This window comes from Bombus vancouverensis, chromosome 1 (genome assembly GCF_051014615.1).
Source record: "Bombus vancouverensis nearcticus chromosome 1, iyBomVanc1_principal, whole genome shotgun sequence".
Lineage (NCBI taxonomy): Eukaryota > Metazoa > Arthropoda > Insecta > Hymenoptera > Apidae > Bombus > Bombus vancouverensis.
Genome location: NC_134911.1, coordinates 23,710,830 through 23,730,870, shown reverse-complemented (window position 1 = coordinate 23,730,870; position 20,041 = coordinate 23,710,830). Strand labels below are relative to the sequence as shown.

At 35.1% G+C, this 20,041-nt stretch overlaps 2 protein-coding genes and 1 long non-coding RNA gene across 3 annotated transcripts; 2 read left to right on the top strand and 1 right to left on the bottom strand.

Annotated features, from left to right (window-relative positions):
* The first annotated feature begins 10 nt into the window (after window positions 1–10).
* On the top strand, window positions 11–4,388 carry LOC117159447 (protein SERAC1). The gene is made up of 16 exons (XM_033339287.2): window positions 11–161; window positions 703–792; window positions 930–1,057; window positions 1,128–1,328; window positions 1,401–1,528; window positions 1,605–1,715; window positions 1,803–1,938; window positions 1,996–2,139; window positions 2,221–2,472; window positions 2,646–2,838; window positions 2,908–3,072; window positions 3,153–3,277; window positions 3,368–3,520; window positions 3,597–3,743; window positions 3,817–3,883; window positions 3,957–4,388. Exons 1-16 carry the CDS (start codon window positions 130–132, stop codon window positions 4,069–4,071), a joined length of 2,187 nt encoding a protein of 728 aa, XP_033195178.2. The 5' UTR covers window positions 11–129; the 3' UTR covers window positions 4,072–4,388.
* A 138-nt stretch (window positions 4,389–4,526) lies between these two features.
* LOC117159446 (uncharacterized) lies at window positions 4,527–17,083 on the bottom strand. Its single transcript, XM_033339286.2, has 10 exons — window positions 16,749–17,083; window positions 8,889–9,329; window positions 7,124–8,114; window positions 6,206–6,850; window positions 5,746–6,055; window positions 5,576–5,646; window positions 5,304–5,497; window positions 5,095–5,222; window positions 4,839–5,018; window positions 4,527–4,735 (listed from the first exon to the last, which is right to left on the bottom strand). The coding sequence occupies exons 1-10, from the start codon at window positions 16,843–16,845 to the stop codon at window positions 4,559–4,561; spliced, it is 3,234 nt and encodes a 1,077-aa protein (XP_033195177.2). The 5' UTR covers window positions 16,846–17,083; the 3' UTR covers window positions 4,527–4,558.
* LOC117159451 (uncharacterized) lies at window positions 15,378–17,090 on the top strand. Its single transcript, XR_013059713.1, has 2 exons — window positions 15,378–16,078; window positions 16,259–17,090. It is a non-coding gene; the product is annotated as an uncharacterized LOC117159451 (long non-coding RNA).
* Window positions 17,091–20,041: the final 2,951 nt, after the last annotated feature.

The window sequence follows — 20,041 nt, the reverse complement described above, 5'->3', positions numbered from 1 at the left end:
CGTCCGCAGTGACAAATTTACTCTTAGTCTCATCATTCTTTTCCATTTATTTTGCAATTTTCACGATAAAATGTATAATAACTGATTTAACAGTTATTAATTTATATACTTCGATACGAATCATAGGAAATGGTGCATAGAAAAGATTCCAACACGAAATTGTAAATACATTATGTAAACAGAAGTTTATCTTAGGAAAAGCATTTTGATTAATTTAAGTCTTCGATGTGCATGAAATATTGAAAATTTCGTTTATTTTACATTTTAATATTGACGTCAACATGTATGGATAAATTTCGCCCATTATTATCTATGAACATTATGATTTGAAAATATTCATACTGTTTACTAACATTTTCGGTTATAGATGATTTTAGTTGCTATTCTATTCGCCATGAACAATAAATAGCTAATTTATCAAATCTTACTTACCCTTGTAAATAATATTTGTAAATAATAATAATTTTATTGTAGGAATAATATCTGTTGCAATGTTTAGAAGAAAATAATACTTAATGAATATTCATATCAATAATTATTGGAAAATAAAAGTACGGCCGTAAAATAATTAAACATTGCCGATCTTGACTATCTTTGGTATATATATATATATATACCTATATTTGGTATATATATATACATATATTTTTAAATACCCTTTGAAACATCAATGTTATACAAATATACTCACGTTCTTGATAGGATAAAATATTTCTTTACAATGAGATTACGAACTTACCATAAATATATAGAGTATGTAAAATCAACTGGAATCTGCATTGTTGTGGTTGGGTTAGTTTTATTTATTGGATTTTTTTCAGAAATCATTAATGTAATGATATATCAATATTATATATTAATGTATCATTAATTTAATGATATATTAATATTATATATTAATATTTGAGTGATTTATATTTTTTATGTAGGGGTTGTTGGTTTTTGTACCAATTAAGGCAAATATCACACATCTTACAATCCTCTGTACCTACCAATGTTCTGAGCAAGGACCAACCACATACTCGATATATTTATATTGATGACCCTCGATTCAAAGGTATTTATCATTAGCTTGTAATGATTTATTAAGCTCCAAATATTTATTAGCTCTGTTCTTATGATTTCAGATGTTCTCATGTTAAGGAAAGTTGAAAATTTACAATCGTCAGTACCAGCAGAATCATTTTCATTTGCTCATATCATAATGAAATGGTGGAAGTCATTAACTCGTAATGTGGCATATAGACTATTACATATTGCACAAAGTGGCAATGACAGAGAACGTTTAAAAGCTCTCAATACTCTTAATTCTTTAAAGCATTTGAAAGGTATTCTTTTTAGCTATTATTAATCTTCATACAAACAGTCTTTAATTAAATGCTTTTAATTAAAAATTATAGACTGGCACTATCGGCATATTGCACAAATGTTGGATGCTAAAACTGCAGTGTCTCTTGCAAGAATGCCAAATGTTGATTCAAGATTTTTTTTACAGACACCATATCATCATGTACAATATAATTTACAGGCATGTATAACAATATATTTATTGTAATTACGTTTATTTAACAGATATATTTGATGAGAGATTGTATTTTTTTCAGGATATAATAGAAAAAGTATACCACTTGCTCCTTTACTTAAATACATTATGTGAAAATACACATCCCTGTCTTCTTCAATTTCTCAATAAAAACTTTAAGGATATACATTCTGTAAGTATATACTCATTGAAATTTTTAAATTTCTATTATATAAATTATTTTGTGCGCATTTTAATTATTTGCAAAGTATGAAAACAGGACAGTCTGATACTTGATCACGATTTAACAAACTTGGGGCTGGCTATAGCACCAGCCATAGTATGGGATCAAGAATTATTACAGAATTGTGTTCAAGCGCTATGCCATCATTCTTGCCTTGAGCCATATAGTAAAGGTAAAGTAAAAATCTAACAGTTTAAAACATTTTTATCTAATCTTTCCTACTTTTCAGATATTATTGATGCTGGTGGTCTTCCATTATTAATGATAATAAAGAAAATTTTCAATGACGATATTAACATATGTATATTACTTGCGAAAATAATTTCCAATATTTCACTTCATTCAATGTATTTGCAAGATATTTTTCAGTCAGGTATATATTAAGTAGATTCCAATTTTGTCTCCTTATTTTGTTCCTTAAAATATTGTATATTATTCATGGTTTCGGTTAAAGGTTGGATTGGTACATTGGTGGAATGGGCTCAAAATAGTGATATAAGATTGGCAGCAGCAGCTAGTCGTGCATTGGCAAATTTAGATATGGATGAGAATAATAAATATCCAAGACGTATTTATCTTCTTCATCCTTTGCACAAAACTGTAGCAAACACGAAGTTAGATGTCATTTTCTTACATGGACTACTTGGTGGAGTATTTATAACGTGGAGGCAAAGAGATCCAGATACATCTGAAGTTGGAGTTGTAGGTTTGTTTGTATTATAAATAATACAAAATAACTCGTACAAAATAACCTATCGTTGCTAACTAATAATTTTACAACAGCACGATCAGATAGAAAGATATACCCTTATATTGTTCCTAAACAGACCTCGTATCTCTACTAAATATAATTATTCACATTAATTATATAAATTGTAGATCCCTGCATTATACAAGATGGAATCAATTTTTCAAATTTGGTAGATGATCAGTCACAAGATTTTTTGAGAGATTTAACTTCTGATTTGAGGAAACGTGAATGGGATAAAGTGGGGCATGATTTTGAAGTAATTCTAGACGATTGCCCGCAAAGTACGAATTCTAGAGGAAATGGACCATTTTTCTGCCAAGGGTATAATATTATTTTAAGTTATGTGTTTTGCTGAGAAATGATTCCATATTTAGGAATTTCCAATTTTAGAAATGATACGTGTATGAAGAAAATTTATCACGATAGACGACATAAGACGCAGTGTTGGCCTAAAGATTGGTTACCACAGGATATTCCATTTGTTCGAGTTATTGGAGTAAATTATGACACTAATTTGTCACTATGGACATCTTCGTGTCCAATAGATGACAAAAAGTAAATAACATTATTAATGTTGCTATTTCATCCAATTATTCAAAATTTGTAATTTATTTGTATTGTTTGTTCATTTGAAGCACTATGGGCAAAAGAAGTAAAGAATATATAAAAAAATTATTAATTGCCGGTGTTGGAAAACGACCAACAGTTTGGGTTTGTCATTCAATGGGTGGTTTATTAGTGAAAAAAATGCTTGTGGATGGTTAGGATCGTTTTCATATTTCAGTATAAAATATTAATATCGTTTTCATATAAATTTATATATTTATATATGCAACTATTCTTTTTATAGAATGGAGGAATGGTGATGAAAATAATATATGTAAAAATACACGTGGTATAGTATTTTATAGTACTCCACATCGTGGTTCCCGCGTGGCAGCATTAAAGCAAGCAACACAAATGGTACTATGGCCATCGATCGAAGTACAGGAACTTCGTGAAGGTATATTAAAATTGTATTATGATGTTAGTTTAAAAATATTTTAGATATATTTATAAACAATGTGATTTATGTTTAGAGTCGCCACAATTATTAAAATTACATAACGAATTCCTCGATATGTTGAAAGATTATCCCATAGAGATTATTAGTTTTAGTGAAACTAAATCTACCCATGTAACACCATTAAATGTTCCATTTCAATTTGTTACTTCTAATTCAGCAGGTACGTATACAATGAAAATTATTCTATATAATATTATTGAACTTTTAACAAAAATTCTAATGCTTATACGTAGATCCTGGAGTAGGTGAATTCTATGAAATTGCTCAAGATCATTTATCTATATGTAAACCAGCTAGCAGGTAGTAATTCAGATTTTTTATTTCGTATCTGTTAAAAGTAGGAAATTTTAATTATATATTATTTATTTTATAGACATTCCTTCTTATATCAAAAACTTTTGAGCGTTTTGAAATGTCACATAACTCATGAGAAAACAACTGTTTCTCCAATTGCGGAATTGTTGGCATTGCCAAATAAATTACTGTAAATCTGTATATATTTCTATGTTTATATAAGTTTATGAACAAATGGTACAGATATATCTTATTACTATCAAAAACTTTATTTTTGTATATACGAATCAATATTAATTACGCTAGAAGAAAAGGAAACAAATAAGGATAACAAATTCGTCTTTCTCTTTTTTAATCATAAAAAATATCAAGTATTTTTTCTCAAATACTTATTTAACATCACTGATTATTTATTTCTTTGACTAGAATGAACAATAAAATTTTTTGTAATAAAAATCAATAAACTAATGATAAAAAATTATTGAATTGTTTTATAAGAATTTCCTGGAGTCGAACGTGAGATGTTAATTGATCGATATAAGGTAACATTATAGTTTGTTATACATAAAACTGCAGTAAATTTTAAACATACGAACAAAACATTGTAAAATCCAGTATAAGGCACTGAATAAATTAAATGAAAGCAGAGTTGATAGAAATTTTACTTTATTACCGTAAAATTTAGAAATTTGTATCGTAATCAGGATGATGACGACTTGATAAATTCGTTGTACTATCGTAACCGCCATATTTACTGCTAGTATGAGACCCGTTGTAATAATAACCGTTCCACTGCGATCTCCAACTATCGTACATGTTATATTTCTTATTGTCTTGAAAAGATTTTTCGACAAGAATCTAGAAATTAATAAAATATTTATATAATTATATTTAATAAATATTTACAGAATTATTTGTTACAAATGATTTCAAAAGGGATATAAGTATTTTAAAATTCTACCTTGTTGGAGGTCGATTCGAAAGACTTGTCATTCCAAGAAACGTCTGGGTCAGTCCAAATCGTATGTACCGGCTTTGAGTAATCACTAGATCTATGAGCTGTAATATTCTTTGCTACTTCTTCTTCGTAAATTGTAGATATAGATGGTTTCAATTTCGAAGCATTATGACGATTTATTAACTAAAGATTAAATATATCGTAATGAATATTAATTTTACATTAAAATTAGTGTTTCTTCTTCTGATTTAATACTTACCACAGAGACACCAAATATGATGATAAAGACCAATCCACCAACACCAATTACGATTACAGCAATTGCCCATTGTGGAACTAACCTATCGTCTTCTTCAGTGTATTGGGGAGTTGTCACTTTAGGTATCACTGAAAGGGTATTATTTTTAAACAAAAAGTCAAGATGTCAATTTTATGAAATAAATACTTTATCAATAACACATAACATACCTACAAAATCCGTATATTTCGGATCGATTGTAAACGATCCAAGCTTGATCGAACTCTTCGTTTTAGTTTCGTTCCACCTGTTTGCGTTATAAGTCCGTAACGAATCGTGGAAAATAACTTTCAATTCCTGCGTATTAACATTTTGCTCCAAGTTGGCCAATTCAACAAAATAATCTACCAAAATACTACCCTCGCTAAAATTTATAAATTTCCTCATGAAATAAATAAATCAGCTTTTCATCAATTTTGACAAATTTTATCTGTATTATTACCTGAATGAATCGATTCTGATCTTTTTATACCATTTTGCTAGGACAGCAGATTTTGAGAATATGAAGTTCATCTGTTAAAAGATAAAAAGAAATGTTATTGAACATTATGTTTATAAAATAAACGCTTTCCACCAATTTAATACATATATGAATAGTACATATACGAATACCTCTCGCTCAATTTCACTGGCGAGTTTCTGCCATTCTTGAGTATTTCGATCAAGTAATTCCGGTACCCAGCTTGTATTACCAATTATCTTTATAGTTCCAGCGACTTCGCAATCTTGCTCACAAATTCCTGGTGTGGTTGGTCGAGGCGTTGTCGTCGTAGTCGACGTTGTCGTAGTGCTCGACGTTGCTTCGGTTATCGGGATTAGTGACGCAGACGAAATCGTTGCGGTTCGAGCAGCTTCCAGTATCTTTTCTATCGAGATCGGAGTAGTGGACGAACTAGGCCAGCCGGTAAATTCTGTGGTAACTCTGCAAAAGTTACAAAAGAAAATTTAATATCAACACGATTTAATCTCAATTTCAATTTATATTTGACTTTCAAATTTGATTCCTTAAAAGAAACTTTAAATTTGATCTGCAACTTTGCGTTGAAACAACAATTCAGTTTACAGGACTCACCTGATCGGCCATCCTCTGTGTATTTTCGGCGTAACCGTGCCAGGTCCTTCACCTCGAGGACTGGGTGGCGTGGTGATTTTATTAATTGCTTTCCGTCCGCCAGGCCTGCTAGGAAACACGAGTTTCAAACCAGCGGATTTCTTCGTTGTGGACGAAGTAGATTCTGTTGTCACAGAAACATTGGATTCGGTAAAATTCTCAGTATGAACGTCTCCCGGCTCTGAAATAAGATTCTTCCTCTTCTGTTCGTAATCACGTGGCAACAAGGAAGAAATGTCAACTTTGGATTTAGCGAACAAATCCTGAATCGTTTTCTCAGCTGGTGATTTCTCTGACGAAACGCCTATACTTTTCGCTGTTGTCGTCATTGTTGTCGTGTCATCCTCGTTTCTCTTTTTGTTATAATCCGCTGGTAACAACGACGATATATCGACCTTAGATTTCGCCAGGATATCCTTCAACAGGGAGCTTTCTGTAACAGTCGAGTCCTCTTTCTTCAATTTGTATCCGGGTGGTAAGAAGGCACTTATGTCTTGAACAATCACGTTGGTTTTAGGTTTTTTCGCCATGGCAATGGATGCAGTTGACGCGAGTTGAGTCGTGGTTGGTTCTGCTGTTGTGCTAGTTGTGCTCTTTGTCGGCCATCTAAAGATCATTAATCATACTCTGTGTTACTCTACATTGTATATTTATCTCTATTAAATTGACAATCAGAACTAACTGCGACATTTATAGTCATACAAATATCATATAAGTCAAGTCATATAAATCTTTATACGCTTAAAAAAACGCTATAAAAATATTAACTTAAAATGAAGCGAAGAAATACTCGTGTATTTATAAAAACTGCATATTCATTTACGAAACTACATCAAATTCCTAAACAAATTGAAACGAATATCCTAAACTATCACCAACCTGAATCCAGTCTTGGGAAGCGTCGACACCGTCGACGAACTCCTCGTAACGTAATCACGCGGTAACAACCCTTCCAAACTATCGAGCGTCGTTTCGATCTTCGGCTTCGGCGTAGCATGATCGTTTCTCTTATCGTTGTATCTTCGCGGCACAAACTTGCTAATGATCGGCGTCTTAGCGGTAGTAGTATACCTTCTGCGATTATTCCTGTCTCTTTCGTTCAAAACGTCCAACTGAAGGGAATTGCCGGCAGTTCGGAAGCCACCGGCGAGAAAACCGCTGGACAATTCCGACTGTACCCTGTCCAATTTATCGATAATGCTTTCCGTGGACTCTGGAGGTGGCGAAGTTTTCTTCTCGCTGCTATGGCCGATCGGTTCGATACGATCTATTACAGGAAACGGCAAGAATCGAGCGCCAGATATGCTACGACTCGTTTGAACTGAAGCTAATATTCGAGACGTATCCTCGGTTGTTATCGCTGTCACGGGTTGTTCCGTGATTACCATAGAAGTGGAAGAGGGTGGTGCGGCAACTTGTTCGGTAGTAGTCGGGGAGGATGTGGTTGGAACGGAAATCGTGCCATTGACGACGCTTTTCGTCGTTACTACCGACACTATGGCTCCTCCGATCAAGATGGAACTATCAGCGGAGGAATTTATTCTCGACTCTGGTGGTCCGAGAAAAGCAAAAGTTTTGTCGCTACCTTCCATCGAGGAACCCTCCTCGTTGTTGGTCGTTGAAATTGGCGTGTCTAGATCCTTTTCTTCGAACAGGTCGGACGAAGAATCGTTTACGTTCGCAACGTGGTGAGAATCGAAATATTCTTCCTCTTCCTCTGACGTATCATAGTCGTTGTCCTGTGGTTTCTTCCCATCTTCTTCTTCTTCTTCTTCTTCTTCATCTTCTTCTCCTCCTTTTCGTTCTCCGTGTTCCTCCGGCTCCGCTTCTTCTTCCTCTGCATCCGAATAGTCGCGAGCGTGTTCGTCCTCTGCAAAATTTCAAAAATCTTGTTTTTACAGACAACATGATCGGTGGTCTCGTTTCTTTCTGTCTACGCACGGGACTTTCTTTGCCAGGTGACGAAAGGAGCTTACGTAACGTAGAACCCGTCTACAAAGATCATAATTATTTGATACTGTGGCGCTATATCACGAAAGAAGGTAGCTTAAAAGGTGGCTGCGCCTTGATTTTGCGTTACGATGGCAGATAATCAATTTCCTATGGTCCTCCGAATCGCTATTTGAAAGTTATATAATTTAATCAAGTCGATTTCTATTAAAGTTTATACATAATCATGTTCCAGCCAGAGTCTTTCCACGTTAAATCGAGGATCGTGTCGCGTAAAGGTTCGCGTTAGGAAATTACTAATTTTTGGAATTTCATTCGTATCACATTTTACACAATTATAGGATCTACGCGAAAAGTAAAGTACATTTCGAGTAGTCGAGAATTCTTAACTTCGTTCAATGAGAAATGTCCGTCAACGCTCTTTCGTGGCATTTCTTTGCACGTAGGGGAACTTTAAAAGGATTAGAATTAAGGAAAGTATATAACAAAGCACGCTACTTATTACGTTTGGCCTATCAAAGAATATTTGTCAGACTAATCGTAAGTAAGAGCGAACGCAAAGAAAGAACGCAACAGTGTTGCGAAATTTGAATCGTTTTCAAGCTCTTAATAGTTATTAAAATTTGAGAATTATACGTGTTAATAACTTTTAAATTTGAGCTTCAAAATTTGAGTAATTTTCAAATTATCTTACCTGCGGCTCGGTATCGCGACCGATTAGGACTCGAGTAATCATCGTTATAGTAATTGTACGTGTCGTACTGACTCGTCGAAGGGTCTTCCACATAATCTTCGTCTCTGGACATGTCTTCCGTCTGAGCGGTTAACTCTGACGGAGCTCTTTCGTACTTTGCGTTAGTGGAATCGGTGATTTTAGGAAGCTTCAAAGTTTCATGTTCCGTTTTTGGGTCGGTTTCAACTTCGTACTCGTCTTCGTAAACTTCCTCGTCTACTTCCTCTTCGTGATTGTTTTTCTTTCCAATCGTTTTTGATGTCTCCATGACATTGTTTTCGTCCAAGGAGCGTAATAGCGTGTCCGCTGGATTATTGACAGGAGATGCATTCTTGTCCTGTTGTTCGTACACCGAATTCGTTGGTATCAGACGCGATAATTTGTCCCACGATTCGGCCGATCCTTGAAAGGAAATTGGTTGATTCGGTGTGAGATTTCATGAATTCCATTCGAATTTTCTGCATAAATACTTGCGAAAGAAAGAAATATTCAATTACTTTCTGCAAGGAGGAATTTCATTATAAAAATAAAATACATCGGTATTCGATAGATAATAAATATCAAGGAAGACGAATTTCGGTAATGAAAAGAGTAATTTTAGAATAAATATACCTAATAACTTAAAGACAAGTGGCAACCTTTAGATATAAAATCTAGTGTACTGCATACGATAGCAAAAATAAAGTTGTGATTTAGAAAACAAACCAAACGAATCGAACGAATGAAAATCGGAACACCGAAAATGAAAAGTGGGTGTGCTCGATTCGCATAATCATGTATAGATCATAGTTGCTCTTTCACGGACTTAACTAGCACGTTTCGTGAGAAACTGTCCGGATCGTTTCCGAAAGAAAGCGAAGACGCTTTCCAGCATTGTTTCTTCGCGTTTTGTAATGTCCTTTGCATCGAGAAACAGTCCACTTTATTTTCTCGACTAGTCGCGGAAAACTCGACTCCAAACTTCCTGCCGCACTACGTTATTAAATAACCATTTAAAGTTTCATGTTACAATTCTTGAATATGTAAGATATATGCTGTTACAATATCTTACGTAATTTGACTTCTACCGTAATTATTCTGCTTCGAAGACCACAGATTAACACAATTCTTACTTAATGTATGCTTATGCATAATATAAAGATCGTGAGCTTTCAATTTGTTTTTTTCTTTTTAATGAGTAAAGATAGAAGATCGAAGAGGATTCAGTATATCGAGGCACGATACAATGAAATAGGATTAATTAATTTTTAACGTACGCAATTGTAAATGCGCGTAATTAATATTCGTACAATAATTTACTTATTGGGATATCTCTCACAAAAGTTTAATCCAAGTTCTTTGAAAATCAACGAATCTATTAGCATCGATTATCATCGTATTGTAGTTAAAACGACGATATATGTTTACGTTCGATTTCTCCTGACTTTCGATTGGTAGAAATGTTTTCCGCTTTTATCTCAAAGGGAATCGAAGTTAATTTCTATTCAAAACAGGGCAATAATCCGCACGATTCTCTCGCACGAGACCTTAGCTACATCGATGTTCTCCTTTTTCTAGCTTTCGATTAGAAAAAGTACGCTCTACTTTCGTATTTCACGATGACGAAACTTCTTCTATCCGAAATAACTTACGAATAAAGATACATTAGATAAATAAACTATGAAATTAAATAAATTAGACGATTGCAGGATCTTCGACCTATTACCGATACTTCGATCGCTAAAGATTCGTTGCATCTTATGCAATAAACACCATGATATGCTATTGTAAGCAAATAATAAGGAAACGATTTCCTCCATTTGAATTCACGAACAACTTCGTAAAGCAATTCGACTTTCCGAGTTGAAAGAAATGCAACGTGTTAAATATATTTGCATATCCTGTAATTTTTTACAGCTTTCGTGCAAAAATGGAGCTCTACTCTGGTCTAGTTTCTCCTCGTTTTATTAGCAACGTTAGTTCCGCTATTTATTCTCGTAGTAGGTACCGCTGAACTCCAAAATACCATTCCCTTTTTGGAACAGGATACGCCGAAATTAATACTTACGCTATTCAATGATCCTACCGTTGTTTTTCATTCACAAATTCTTTCATGCTACAAAATAAATAATAATAAAATAAAAATCCCCCAAAATTAAAATTATCCTCCTATTAACATTCCTTCGTATATTTTCATATTTTTTACACTACGTCTTTTACACTGTAACTCCAGCTTGAATGTCAAACATCTTCTGCTTCGTCAAATAATATACCCATTATAGTATGCTCACTGTGTCTTTAAACCTCTACTTAACACTTTATTCGTATCGCAAAATATATATTACGAGTGCATAAACTCGGTTTACGATGGTTTTGCCAAGCAGAGGCGAATAATATTTGCTAGAGAGAGTGGCTGAAATATTCCGAGCTCCAGCAACGCGGGATACTCTTGAAAAGGGTTGTATCAGTGGTAAATGTCGTAAGTGGAATAGTTCCGTGGGTGTGTCCGTGATGGAGTCGACGAGTCTCTAGGCCTTCGAAATCCGAGCGGGAATATAAATTAAGGCGTGGTTACGCTACTCGAATGCGTTAATTGCACTGGTTTTCTTACGATTCGTTTGTTGCCGTGTAATTTGATTTCTCAGCGCTAAATTCGCGCAAACACACGTGCCGTTTTAATTGCCGATTAACAAAGTTCACTTGCGCTTTTCGGGCTCAGGTCCTATCTGTAGTCTCGTGTTTCGTTTTAGGAGAGAAACTCTAGAAACGCAGAAACTATCTGAGAATGCGTTTTATCTTGCATTGTTGTTTATGTAATTTAATTGTTCGCCATGAATTCGGTCTGTCGAAATAATTTGAGTCACTTAAAAAGACATTGAACAATTTCTAAAGATCCAATTCCTATACTTTCGTTTGATTTATTTTTTACGAATTAAATAATAATTTGTCAAAATAAATAATTAAATGCTGTACGATACCATTTACTTTAAGTACTTTAATCGGACACGCATATACTTATTTTGTATCATCGGTCTTTAATAATCGATGCGAGAATTGCAAGATACCCCGATCTATCTATTACCTCGATCAATAAGAATTTTATGTAAATATCGATCAAGATCGAACGACACAGTTTAGCGATCGCGTTTTCCGCCGCGCGTTATAAATTATCGAGCTATTAAAAGCATAACGCGCGAAAGCTTGCGGTAAGTGCTACGTGATTAACTGTCAATGGAAATACATTACTTCGCATCGTGTATCTAATTTCATGATAACGCGGCCTTTTTTGAACCGCATACCGTTGCAAACTGCAGAACGGACGTAAAATTATCCTCGTCGAAATTGAAAACTTATCTGTTTAAAAATGCAAATCGACTCTCAACTATTCATTCGTCGACATTCAACGCTATTCAAAATGATATACAACTAATTCAAATTTTCTGTAAAATGCGCGTGTAATCATAGTACAATTCATTGTAGATTCGTCATTCTCATTTAACGCAATTCTAAGTTATCGTGACTTACGTGATCAATGTTTTTCCGTATTTGTGTTCTTTTGCCGGAACTCGCTCATATGTCATACGGTTTCCGCCACTGATGCTGAACCGGAGTCGATATTCCCAGCTGTCTCGACCGGTTGTTGGCAAATTCATCGAACTATTGACGTAATTCGAAATCGCTTATATGGCCAATACCAGTTCGTATTTTCAGTGGAAGTTGTTTGATACTTTCACGATCGAGACAGCAGGAAGTGTTTGCTTGAATTCTAACGGGTGTACGTGCACGAAAGGAGCGAGAAGTCGCGCGTGCCAAGCTTAGGCAACGAAGTTGTATATGTATAAATAATAGGCCGAGTGCAACCGTTCTCCTTTCAATCGTCCTTCGACTTGATCGCGTCTACTCTCTGCTCGTACGTTCACACGAATTCTTAACTTGAGGTACTTGCCAAAGTATCGATCGCGTCTTTTTCTTCGTGCTACAAAATGTATTGCTACCTTATTGCTACTATTTACGTTACTTTTCCTAAACTTACTATTATTCAAACAGTACGTCGTTTAATAATATAGCGTTACCTTTCTGGGTAAAATAAATTTATTACGGCTCGTATTTTATTTTCGGCGCTTTTTACGTGTCAGGTGAAATTTCCACGTTACAAGATTTATGAAATTCTCCAAGCTCGTTCGAGCATTTTCATGATTCGACTTTCTTCACAGTTCGATATGTCACATGTAATTTCTCCCACAGCTGCAGCATCATAAAATCATCAACTTTCATCGTAATTGCACGATACATGAATCAAAACATTAACGATTTTATAAAAAATACTTTTATTGGAAGATATATATAGATATAGATCGATAGATTTTCGATCGTATTTTTCATTTCTTTATTAACCAATAACTAGTAGTACTATTCGCAATATGCAATTGTGATTGAGAGTAACCATGCAACTTTATTAATATTTCTTTCGTCGCAAATATTATAGATGCATACCTTAGCGACATTTTACCACGCCTTTATCCGTTCGTCTCGAATAAACGTATAAACGAGTGGTTTGACCTCGCACGATTTCAAACCGATTAAAACCGCCTTGCGCCCTCTCTCCCATCAGATAATGCATCTACATACAGGCGCGGGTCACAGAACTGCGTCTATCTGTGCGGCACGACGATATTTTGAAATAACACGTTCCATGCTTATTGTACCGTGACTTTCCTTATCCAACGCGAATGTAAAAGGCGAAAGATTCGCGTCTGCACGCAACGAAACGGTCACACGACCGTGCCATTTTCTGGCCTACAATTCTAGTGAAAACGAAGCCTAAACGAGAAACGCGCCTCGTCAAAGATTCGGCGCTCGATACGCACTTTCCTTAAGCGAACACACCGTTATTATAGCGCCACGCAATTAATGCAGATTCCTGATACGCGATGTTCCAGTTCTACCAACCGACTGTATACATGATTAATGGCGAACTTCATAGCCAGGTTGCTATTAATTCTCTCTTATTAACCTGTTTGTTTGTTTGCGGAAGTACATACAGCAAGTACTTTCTTCGCGATCGATATTTAAAAAACTTCGAATTCAGCGTTAACAAATTTCTAAATGTAGATTTTTGTTTTTATTTAAAGTCGCATTCAACTATCAGTGTTGTTAGCGATTACTTTTTGGTTAAAACAATGCACATGTTTTCTGCTAAGGGCTCTAGTACTCTAAGGTCCAGTGACTTCTGCTATCGACTCAAAGACACTGGTAGATACTGCAATTATCTCGGTACTTACCATAGAGATTACACGCAGAATGAATAACAATAAATTTTGTGAACGGTTGAGGTATTATCTATACGAGATATGTATGTGTGTATGTAGTTTTAGATGAATTCCGAATTACCAGAACCACGCTGAGATAAACAATGCAACTACCACAGGGGTGGCGCGACTGAAAATTCGCCTGCCAGTCACGAATCATAGATCTGTTTCAAATTATTATAACCAGTACCACGCTTTAGGTATTTCATACATTTTTAGACATTATCTATACCTTGTATTTATCTACATCTGTGAAATTGTAACATTTGTAACAATATATGCATAAATATCTGCAGTCTACTTCTAAGATTTAGGATGACCATGATGAACAGTTTGGAAGCAAGGTGCAAGAAAATGTACGATCGATATTGCTATGCATATTGGCAGAAACTTTCTCTAAAGAAGTTTCTTTTTCAAGGTTAATGACTCAACTGGGAAAGAAGGTAAATCAGTTGCCTTACTAATCTCGTAACACTATTTATAATATGGTAGAAATCGCGCTTTAATAATGTATTTTATACGTTGCTCGTCAATGGTATTGTGTCATTGATCTTTTCTGGGAAACTGAGATATTCGAGCACCAGGTTTCGTTCGTGTCTTGATCATCACGGGGTTACCCATTCCGATCTGATGATTAACATGATAAATCCAGTTACGTGATTTCAAAAAAATCTCATCTATTACGAGATCTGTGAGATGAGTATTATTTAAACTCGGTGAAAAGAGCGAGGTCACGAGATGCACGACGAAACCGTGTCGTATTTCATGGAAATCATTTACATGAAGACTATTCGTTCTTGCACGCCTACAACGCGAATATCGATACATTTGAGATCTAAATTTACTATTAATTCATGTCTGATCGATTAATATTTTTAACTAATCTTCAAAGCTGGAACAATGATGCATGAAAACTAAATTGTTTTGTATGAAATGGTTATTCGGTTGGTGTTTACGTTTCTAAGTTCATTGATTTCTGTCTGTACGGTGTATTCCAGGATTGGAAATGAAGAAAGAGGCGCGGGGAAACCCGTTCGCTGCAAACAGAACGGATCTTACCGGTGATTCGAATCATTATTTTTAGAATTCTAATTTGAATAACAAATTGATAATCGTTTCTTTTCATTTTTTCTATCATTAAAAAGGCGGGAATAAGCAAACGAAAGAAACGCAAACAATTTTACTGTCATTGAACATACTTTGCATTACAAATTAATGGAAATCTCTTACTTTTCAATCTGATTATTTTAATTCGTGATCCTACTAATATCAAGCAATTAACCCGTAGGGATATAGAACGAATCAAATGAGATTTATTTTAACGAAGTGTTGAAATTTTATTTTTTTTTTTTTTTTTTCATTTTAGCATCGAGTATGAATAAAGTTGTGCGTCTATAGATTTCGCGTTGATTGTTACTTCGATACTCTTCTTTATGGCTATTACACAATAAACGATAATTGAAATATTATATGCGTGGAATCACGTCGATTTTATCATTTGCCATAATTTTAAATTAGATGTATCCGTTTTAGGGAATCACGATAATCGTTCGGGCCGAAGCTGTTATTACAGGCAACAATGGAGTTTCAATTGCGTTATCGTGGTACGCGATTGTACGTAACACTCGTATAGAATTGCAGTTCTATTGTATTGCGTATTGTATCGCAATGTACCAGGTCACGAATTCAAACTATCTAGTATTGCACAGCGGTCATCCACCGTTTATCCTGTCCGCAGGTTTAAGGCCGGAGTGCATGAAGTGTATTGCGTTATTCCTAGTTATGATTCAAGAAAACTTGCGCGTACCATTCATGCGAACATCGCTATATCTTCAATCTATTCATCTTACTATTAAGCAACGAGTAAGATTTTCTTACGAAATTATTATGCTTTGCTTATTAAATAAAGTCACGACAATTACCAAAAGATAGTAACCTACGAAACATCGTCCATACTATCGCGATATTTGTTACGATAAAATTCAAGTCCTAATTTATGTGATTTTTTCATCCAATTTTCACCAATGCATTGATATTTGACAGGGACGATTAACTGAAAATTTTGCCGGTCGTCGAAACGACAAAGAATACGAATTAAGCGAGAAAGACTACCGTGCCCAGTGAATCGTGACAGTCATACATCGTCGACTCTGTGGATTACATAAATACCACCTACACATTCCACTGGTATTACGTTGTCAAAATCAAACGGGACCTCTCAGTGGTTTCTTGAACAAACTTCGAAGTCCATGGCAGCCCATAAATCACCCGGTAACAATATACTTCGAAGAATCCGAAGAAGCCCTTTGCAGTGCAGTAAAAATTCAACCGGACAACCTGGAATCCCATAAATCTCCCACGACGCATATGTCCACGAGGACGTTCGCATTTACTCTGTGTGCTTTATCCATGAAAGGATTGCGCGGATCTCAGCAGCGCGCCCTCTCGGTCGGAACGCGAAATAGGATCGTACACTCAAATTCGTCGCTTCGAAGGGGTACTTCTTGCGCGGGTATTTTCGGAAAAAACATACCTTGTTGACAGTTCGTTGGCACGAAGGCGTAGCCGAGAATTAGAAACGTCAGAATCATGTTGACGAAACGGTTATCGTTCGTTTTGTGTCTCGACATCCTCTCCTGGTCACTTGTTCACACCGCGCACTTTTTCGTATCGGCACGATTTCCAGGCAGTTCGCCCGACTGTCAGTGCAACACTGTCATCGTAACAACGCTGAAATTCGCCAACCTTTTTCGTCACGTTGTGTCTGTGCCCGTTGATTTATCGAGCAACGACGAGCGGACACATCCTCGCAGAAGAAAAGAGACGAGTTCGCGAGCACGGCGCGTTTGTCACTGGCCACGGGTAGAAAGCAAAATCCTACTTTCACTTGGTGGCTGCGAGCCTCGCGAGGCGGAGCTGGCACGTCGAGGCCATCGCGATCTTTCCCTCTCCTTTCTGTTCTGTGACTTCTCCTCTGCCTCTTTTCTCGTGTACACGTCTTTGTGACGATCAACGAGAGGGAGCCGATACTTAGAAAAACCGCGGAGACGGGTTTTAGGAAAAATTTGAGAACGTCCGGGTACGACCTTTCTTGTATCTTCGTGAAGGTCGCCAGTGAGGATCAACGATCTTTCGCAACGATTTTAGAACCGGGAGGCAGTGTTTTCGACGCCGAGCCGAGCCCCTCAAGTCGAGGCTCTTTTGCATCCTACGAATAAAAGAGATCCTTATAAAACGAATTATTTTGTTCTGTAGATAATCTTGATCTCTTTTCTTTCACGGATATAACGAAATTAGTGAAAAGATACAGTTTTTGAATAATCATTAATCACAAAGTTGCATTGATATTATTTTTCTGTTTATTATTATTATTATATATTTTTTGTAATTTCTCCATATTTTCATTAGCTAGAAAATAATGGAATCCTAATATCCGAATTCTATGTTTTATATTTTAGACGAATATGTTACATAAGGATCCTCTAGTTTCGTTAATGTTGTGTAACTTCAAAGTTACATATCTATATGTGCGTAGTCCGATAATTTTATCTATCTAGATTAAAGCAGAAAGCTGCAATCGATATACAATGTTCTTTCTAGAACTCTGATCATAGATGGTAGTAATTTTGTTCTACAATGTGGAATATTACACAGTCAGTTTATCGTACCAATCACTGCTAACTCTAAAAACATGTTAGTATCATGTTTTATCACACCATTTTAATTCGTCGTTGAAGAATTAAAAAGTCCTACATTTATCGGTATCTAATTCCAGAAACATTTTAACGTATTTCATGTGATACACATTGATGTCCGCCTATTATGCGTCTGATAAAGCCCAACTTTGCATGCAAGCTATATATAGCGTGTGTTTAGTATCCTTATTTCGGTTCCATCTATCGTTTTTTAGAGGCTGGAAAGAATGCAGCCGAAGAATGCCATAACACGGCCGCGTCCTTCGGTAGGACCTTCGTAAGCATTTTTTCGACGTCGATTTTATCCTGTCGGGATACGTTCGTTAACCCTTACCGGGTACAGGCGACCTTTGCGAATCGACGTATCGTCGATTCCGAACTGATCCACATCCGGCCAGAAACCAAACGGGCACGAAAGGAAAAAGACGAGCAAGGTCGGCACAGCCGGGGAAAGTATTATCATGACGCAACGAGATTGAAGATGATGTTCTATAATAGCTTCTAAATTACTACTTCAACGGCATAGGGGATTAGTATGCCTTCACGTGCTTTACGTCACGTATGGTTGGTTTTTGTATTATTTTTTAATTTCTTGTGATCGACTTCGTGCGATTATTCTAACGAGAAAAAGATCTTTTATTTCTCTCTCTCTCTCTCTCTCCCTCTTTCTTTTGAGCATGTAGCATGTTTAGGTGTGTATATGCAAGTATGTATATCGAATAAAATTACCGCATATATGTATATGTAAAATTCACATATGTGATAATGCTGCTATCTAAATAATTGTGCGAATTTGTACTGAGTAGTACAAGGTTATTGGTATTAATGTGATTCAAAGAATTTTATCCTCGATGCAATTGTAAGTGCGCGTTGCTTTGCTCAAATAATTGAAAGTCGTATGAAGTTTATATGAATAATAATTAAAATATAATAACTTTTGATATCTCGCACTATTCTCTCGATAATTCACAAGAAAGCTCTGTATTTTCTTCTAGAGGTGACTCAATCCCTACAATTTGCATTATCGTAGCAATAAAAAGTAAGTTTGTATTATGAATGATCTATACCACTTGCATACGAAGTTTCATGACTTTTTGAATTTCCAAACTAACCGTTTAAACGTTCACGTTTCTGGAATATTTATTTTTAAGAATTTTATATACAGATATCTTTTTGGCAAAAGGCTAACCACCTGTTTTATAGTTAAAAATTGAAAGAATGGCAAAAGGATCAGCAGGATTCTTGTATCACGATTCTGTGTAATAAAATGCTGCTCAAGTAACATATACACTATCCTGCGATATATATCAGTATTAGGATTTTCAACTATTATTTACAGTGAAAATACGAGAGAAGATTCGGTTACAAACTAGCCATCGTGTCAAGTTGCCAATTTGTATTCCTGTGGAGTTAGCAGGAAGTGCAACTTGGTCTCGATTGTAACGGTAACAACAAAACATATACCGTATATAATCATGTACGGTATTTTATTTCGTGACAATGGTACGAATTTACGGAATAACGTACTTGTCTTGGAATTTCTTAGTCATTTGTGAAAATGAGAAAATTTCGATCGTACACATAACCAAAACTCCTGAAAATTTTTTTTGATCGATAAAGCTTTGTTTATAAAATTAAAGATCGCAAAGATCATATCCAGAGATTTTTTCGTTGACTTAAGTTTTATATCTGAAAGATAAAAAATAATTTACGTAAAAGACGAATGGCATGAGAGCATACCTTTCTCAATAGATGCAGGCATTGAAGTCATTGTCCTATACTGGCATTCAAATCACCTCTAATCTATCTGATATAACTGCGGTATTGAAACTATATGTACATGATTAGTTATAAGTGGTCTAGATATTATATTTGATAAATTAAAAATGTAATAAGAAGAAATTAAATAAATTTTATTATATTTCGTGATATTTGAAACAGTCATGTAATTGAAAAAGTAAAATCGCTCCCTTTTTATAATGTTACAATATGCACAAATTTTATTATATTTGTTCTATGTACAAGATTTATATTGTAACATTATATTATTACATAATCGTGTAAATTATTAACTTTTGAGATAAAAATAAAAAATTAAACAATTGTTCGATAAAAAATAAAACACATTAAC

Coding starts and splice junctions, on each gene's coding strand:
- LOC117159446 (XM_033339286.2), bottom strand. CDS start 16,845: ATGTCGAGACACAAAACGAACGATAACCGTTTCGTCAACATGATTCTG. Junction 9,330..16,748: donor GCCAACGAACTGTCAACAAG/GTATGTTTTTTC, acceptor TTTCCTTTCAAG/GATCGGCCGAATCGTGGGAC. Junction 5,019..5,094: donor TCATATTTGGTGTCTCTGTG/GTAAGTATTAAA, acceptor TTTAATCTTTAG/TTAATAAATCGTCATAATGC.
- LOC117159447 (XM_033339287.2), top strand. CDS start 130: ATGGTGCATAGAAAAGATTCCAACACGAAATT. Junction 1,329..1,400: donor TTCTTTAAAGCATTTGAAAG/GTATTCTTTTTA, acceptor TAAAAATTATAG/ACTGGCACTATCGGCATATT. Junction 1,716..1,802: donor ACTTTAAGGATATACATTCT/GTAAGTATATAC, acceptor GTATGAAAACAG/GACAGTCTGATACTTGATCA.